The sequence below is a fragment of the Chenopodium album genome, chromosome 9 (assembly GCF_948465745.1).
Source record: "Chenopodium album chromosome 9, dcCheAlbu1.1, whole genome shotgun sequence".
NCBI classification, from domain to species: domain Eukaryota; kingdom Viridiplantae; phylum Streptophyta; class Magnoliopsida; order Caryophyllales; family Amaranthaceae; genus Chenopodium; species Chenopodium album.
In genome coordinates this window covers 22210983-22217524 of record NC_137842.1, presented here as the reverse complement: position 1 = coordinate 22217524, position 6542 = coordinate 22210983, and the positions used below count along the sequence as shown (strand labels likewise).

The 6542-nt window shown below is 37.8% G+C and overlaps 1 protein-coding gene across 1 annotated transcript; it reads left to right on the top strand.

Annotated features, from left to right (window-relative positions):
* The first annotated feature begins 282 nt into the window (after positions 1-282).
* LOC145557519 (uncharacterized) lies at positions 283-5376 on the top strand. The gene is made up of 6 exons (XM_081618693.1): positions 283-1407; positions 1492-1829; positions 1904-1991; positions 2073-3918; positions 4012-5175; positions 5246-5376. Exons 1-6 carry the CDS (start codon positions 283-285, stop codon positions 5374-5376), a joined length of 4692 nt encoding a protein of 1563 aa, XP_081474819.1.
* The last annotated feature ends 1166 nt before the right edge of the window (positions 5377-6542 follow it).

The window sequence follows — 6542 nt, the reverse complement described above, 5'->3', positions numbered from 1 at the left end:
AGTTAAACACATTAAAACAAAGCTTTTTGAATCAAATGAAAGTAAAAAACATTCAAACAAAGCTTTTAGAATCAAATGAAAATCAATGACATTCAAACAAAGCTTTTTGAATCAAATGAAAATCAAACACATTCAAACAAAGCATTTTGAATCGAATGAAAGTCAAATGCGTTAAAGTCAAATGCATTCATTCAGGGCTTGACTTTTCTTGACTTTTCTCTCTTCTCTCTCTTCTCCAATGGCGATTTTCTGAGCTGGTTCCTTTTCTAAGCTTGATCATCAATGGCAAAGAAGAAGAAGCAATTCACTCCATGCCCTAATAATGCATCAAAAACACAAAAAAAATCTATGCAATTGTCGAATGATAGATCATTAGGTGTTGTGACTTCATTTGGTCCTATCCCAGAATGTGGTGCTGAAGATCTAGTCACACCGCCGCCTCATTTGGTTTACAAATCTGCTGGGATGATATCAAAGGCTGACCTCCGATTGCTTGAGATCCATCATCAATCGGTAATGGCTAGTCAACAGAAGAAATCGACTGAATCAGTCACTAGGGTCTCCCCGGTTACTGTTCCATTGAATCCTGTTGCTGATTCAAGCCCGATTACTGTTCTGGTGGATCCTTCTCGTTCTATGAGCTCGATTCTAACTGAGAATAAAGGTAATCAAGAAATGGCTAGTCAACAGAAGAAATCGACTGAATCAGTCACTAGGGTCTCCCCGGTTACTATTCCATTGAATCCTGTTGCTGATCCAAGCCCGATTACTGTTCCGGTGAATCCTGCTTGTTCTATGAGCTCGATTCTGACTGAGAATCAAGGTAATCAACCATCTGAAGTTCCTGCAGCCATGCGTGCAGGAGGTGAAGGGAAATGGGACGGGAAGCTTACTACTAAAGGAGCTCCCCTGTCTTTTGTCGCTCCAAAGGTTCAAGAGGGTAAAAGAATTGCTCAATTACAGGAATCTGAACTGAATGCAGGTAACTTGAGATGGAAAAATGTTATTGTGTTCTATGTTGTTTGGTATTACCCTACTATTGCTTCTGTTCATAGATATTTTGCTGAGAACTGGAGTAGTATAGGAAGACCTGAAATATATTGGCATGATGATGGTTATTTTGTTATTAATCTGAAGTCTGAGGATGATATGAATATGATTTTATGCTCTGGACCTCATATGTTTTATGGTAAGCCAGCTATAGTTAAAGCTTGGAGTTCCAAGTTTGATTTTCAGGCTGAAGTTCTGAGGACTGTTCCCCTATGGGTTAAGTTCCCCAATCTTCCCTTAAATTGTTGGGGAGTGGACACTCTTAGTAGAATAGGTAGTCTGTTGGGAGTGCCTATCTGTGCAGATGAATGTACTACTAGACAGTTGAGGGTTTCTTTTGGTAGGGTGTTAATTGAGGTTGATATAACCAAAGAATTGCCTAGTTTTGTTCTACTTGAAAGCCCTACTGGTGAGATAATTGAATTAAAGGCTATTTTTTAGTGGAAGCCGCCTTTCTGTAAGAAGTGTAATAAGGCAGGACATGATTGTGCTGCTGTTAAAAGTGGCAAGCAAACTCACACTCAGAAACAAAAACCAGCAAATAAGCCTCTAGCTCAGGAAAAGGTGTGGGTGCCTAAGCAGATGCAGACTGTTCCTGCTGAAGGCCCACCTGACCCTGAGCAGGTTCAAGCTACTCCAGCTGCTGCTCCTGGAAATGTTAATCCTGATGATGGCTGGAGAGTAGTGGGAAGGAAGAACAGAAGCAGCCACAGTGTCAGAAATTCACAGCCAATTGCACAATCTAGTGCTTTTTTGGCTCTCAATGTTGAAGATGGTGGGTTTTTCATCAACACTAGCGGGGGTCAGTCAATACCCCCTCCTGTTTTATGATCATCTGCTCCTGGAATGTCAGGGGTTTGAATGACCCTGGCAGGGTAGCTAATGTTAAAAGGCTACTTAGGAATCATTCAATTGAGATCATTGGCTTACTTGAGACTAAGGTAAAGCAGGGAAAATTCAAGACTCTCCAAAAGAAGTTTGGGATATCTTGGTCTTGGGTTGATAACTATTCCTACTGTTAGAAAGGTAGAATTTGGGTTGGGTGGAATTTAGATGTTCTTAATCTTGATGTTCTAACAGTTCATGAGCAGTTTATTCATTGTGCTGTTAGTCATAGAGATTCTACAGCTCAAATCCTTTGCACTTTTGTTTATGGTCTCCACTCTATTCATGATAGGAAAGCTTTATGGACTGGGATTCAGACTCTTGGTTTGCAGCAGGATCCTTGGATTTGTGTTGGGGACTTCAATTCTGTTCTATGTTCTGCTGATATAATCAATGGCAATCTTGTCTCAGATTATGAGGTGAGAGATTTTCAAGGTTTTGTAGATATTATGGAGTTTTGTGAGATTAAAAGCAAAGGTCCTTTTTATTCTTGGTCTGATAAGGCTCATGAAGGGCCTAGGACCTGTACTAGAATTGATAGGGGTTTTGTCAACCAGAGGTGGTTGGATATTTATGGGCATGTTGAGGCCTTTTATCTTAATCCTGCTCTTTCTGACCATAGCCCTGTCTTGATTGAGCTTTGTTCTACTCCTTCTTCCCAAGGAAGGCCTTTCAGATTCTTGAACTGTATAGCAAAGCATGATCAGTTTTCTAATACTGTTAGGGATGCTTGGGGTAATGCTGTGGCTGGAAATGCAATGCTGGGAGTGTGGAATAAACTTAAAAATGTTAAAAGCAAAATTAAGGATTTGCATTTGAAGCATTTTGCTAAAACTGCTGAAAGGCTTGAAGCTGCTCTTGTTGATTTGGATAGTATTCAGAGTGATATTGCTGTTAATACTGATAATCTTGAGCTTCAACTGAAAGAGACTGAAGCCATTGCTCAAGTCAAGTACTGGACTAAAATCCAGGAAAGTATTTATAAGCAGAAATCTAGAGTGGAATGGGTGAAACTGGGTGATGCTAATAACCATTACGTCTTTTCTATGATGAAGCAAAGACACTCTAGGAATAGAATTGACTCAATCTATAATGAGCAGGATATGCTTATTAGAGATCCAAGTCAAGTGGTTGCTGAAGTGTGCAATTTTTATAAGAAGCTTCTTGGTGATAAAGCTGACTGGTTGCCTGCTGTTGATTTGGTGACTATGAGAAAAGGGAAGCAGTTAAGCTTTGCTTCTCAACAGCTTTTGATTGCCCCTATCACTCATGATGAGATTAATAAAGCTTTAAAAGGCATTGATGACTCAAAAGCTCCCGGGATAGATGGTTTTAATGCTTACTTTTTTAAGCAAGTCTGGAATGATGTTAAATCAGATGTTTATGCTGGGGTGCAGGAATTCTTTGATACTGGGATTATGCAGAGGCATTGGAACTGTACTACCATTACTTTAGTTCCTGAAGTTCCAAATCCTTCTTATGTGAAAGAGTTCAGGCCTATAGCTTGTTGTACTGTGCTGTATAAGTTAATTTCTAAGGTGATAACAGCAAGACTAACTCAGGTCATTGGGGAGGTTGTTGATGATGCTCAGGCAGGGTTCATTCCTGGGAAGCATATTGGGGATAATATCTTGCTTGCTACTGAGTTAATTAAAGGTTATTCTCATATATTCATCACCCCAAGGTGCATTCTCAAAATAGATTTGAAAAAGGCCTATGATTCCCTTGAATGGAGCTTCTTAAGGGTTGTTATGGAAGAGATGAGTTTCCCTAAGCAGTTTATTGATTGGGTTAAGGGGTGTATTACTTTTGTTTCCTTCTCAATTCTCTTAAATGGGTTTCCTAGTGTTCCTTTTGATGCAAGGAAAGGGTTAAGTCAAGGAGACCCTATGTCTCCCTTTCTTTTTGCTATTGGGATGGAGTATCTCACAAGGTGCTTACATGATTTGAAGTCTACTCCTGACTTTAACTATCATCCCAGATGTGAGAAAATGAGTAACACTCATCTTATGTTTGCAGATGATTTATTGATGTTTGCTAGAGCTGATTTGGTCTCTGTCTAGTTTCTTTTTCAAGCTTTTCAGAAGTTTTCTAAGGCATCTGGTTTGTCTGCTAATTTGGACAAGAGTGAAGTGTTCTTTGGTGGTGTTAGTGAAGATGAGCAACAGATTTTAAGAGATGCTCTTGGTATGTCCCAGGGCAATCATCCTTTTAGGTATCTTGGGGTACCTTTGTCTTCAAAGAAGCTTACTATAAGCCAATGTAGGCCCTTGGTTGAAAAAGTTACTGCTAGAATCACAAGCTGGGCAGCTAGGCATCTTTCTTATGCTGGTAGGATCCAATTGGTGAAAGGGGTGCTTTTTGGGATCCAAACTTATTGGGCTCAAATTTTTATCCTTCCAAAGAAAATCCTTAAAGAACTTGAGGCTAGGTTTAGGGCTTTTCTTTGGACTGGAACAACTAATTTCTCAAGGAGAGCTCTGGTGGCTTGGGATACAGTTTGTTTGCCTAAAGTAAGTGGGGGGTGGAATGTCCTTTCTCTTCCAATTTGGAACAAAGCAGCTGTGACTAAGCTACTTTGGGACTTGTCTCACAAAGCTGATAATTTGTGGGTGAAATGGGTTCATATCTACTACTTCAAAGGAAAGGATTGCTGGGATTTCCCTGTTCCTAAGAAGTGCTCTTGGGTGCTTAGGAAAATCCTGCAGTGTAGAGAGGTTTTAGATAGTGTAGGGGGATGGGGTAACTTTGTTCAAGGTACTGTGATGAATATTAGGAAGCTATATGCCTTGCTTAGACCCCAAAGTCAGAAAGTTGATTGGAGAAGACTGATTTGCAATAATAGAGCTACTCCTAAGAGTGTCTTCATTTTGTGGCTTGTTCTTTGGAACAGGTTGGTGACAAAGGATAGGTTATTAACTTGGAATATCCAATGTGATCATATATGTTTGCTTTGCTTACAGAAAGCTGAAACAGTTCAGCACTTGTTCTTTGAATGTTCCTATGCTCATAGAGTGTGGAAAGCTGTCTTAAAGATTCTGCATTATAATAGGCAAATTCTGCACTTTGCTGATGAAATCAAGTGGTTGATGAAGAATTGCAGAGCTAAGAAAGGGTTGCTGATTATGGCTTTTGCTGAGACAGTTTACAACATCTGGATTCAAAGAAACTTGGTTGTTTTTAATGGAGTCTGTAAACCTGCTGAAATTGATGTCCGAGATACTATTTTTAATATGGCTTGTAGGTGTTCTGAGTCAGACTGTGCTTTACTTGTTAGCTAGTGTCTGTCTGCTGTTGGTTTGTTGTATAGCCTGTTTGTTCAGTCCTGCTATTGGTTTAGCTGAGTCTGGAAAGGGCTCTTGTTCTGTTGCTGTCTTGTCCCCTGCTCCTTTTCTTCCTTTTTCTGTTTGGGGACAGGCTCTGGTCTTGCTTCTAAGGTGAACCCTTCCTAGAAGGTGGGACCTTAGTTGCAGGACCTGTTTTGGGGTTTGTTGCCTGTTTTGGGGTTTGTTGCCTGTTTCAGGCTTTGTTCAACGAATCTAATTGTATCAAAGGAAAGACAAAAACATTCTAACAAATCTTTTTGAATCAAATGAAAGTCAAATACGTTCAAACAAATCTTTTCGAATCAAATGAAAGTCAAATGAATTCAACGAAGCTAATTGAATCAAATGAAAATTAAACACATTCAAACAAAGCTTTTTGAATCAAATCAAAGTCAAACACATTAAAACAAAGCATTTTAAATCGAATGAAAGTCAAACAAATTAAAACAAAGCTTTTTGAATCAAATGATACTCAAACACATTCAAACAAAGCTTTTTGAATCAAATGAAAGTAAAAAACATTCATACAATGCTTTTTGAATCGTATGAAAGACAAATGCATTCAACGAAGCTAATTAAACCAAAAAAAAAAATAATCACATTCAAACAAACCTTTTTAAATCAAATGAAAGTCAAATACATTCAAACAAATCTTTTCGAATCAAATGAAAGTCAAATGCATTCAACGAAGCTAGTTGAATCAAATGAAAATCAAACACATTCAAACAAAGATTTTTGAATCAAAGCAAAGTCAAACACATTAAAACAAAGCATTTTAAATCGAATGAAAGTCAAACAAATTAAAACAAAGCTTTTTGAATCAAATGATACTCAAACACATTCAAACAAAGCTTTTTGAATCAAATGAAAGTAAAAAACATTCATACAATGCTTTTTGAATCGTATGAAAGACAAATGCATTCAACGAAGCTAATTAAACCAAATAAAAATTAATCACATTCAAACAAACCTTTTTAATTCAAATGGAAGTCAAACACATTAAACAAAGCTTTTAGAATCGAATGAAAGTCAAACGCATTCAAACAAAGCTTTTAGAATTAAATGAAAATCAAACACATTCAAACAAAGCATTTTGAATCGAATGAAAGTAAAATGCGTTCAACGAAGCTAATTTTAACAAATAAATGTCAAACACAATCTAACAAAGCTTTTTGAATCAAAAGATAGGCAAAAACATTCAAATTGAGCTCTTTATTTCAAATGATAGTCAAACACATTCAAACAAAGCTTTTTGAATCAAATGAAAGTCAAACACATTAA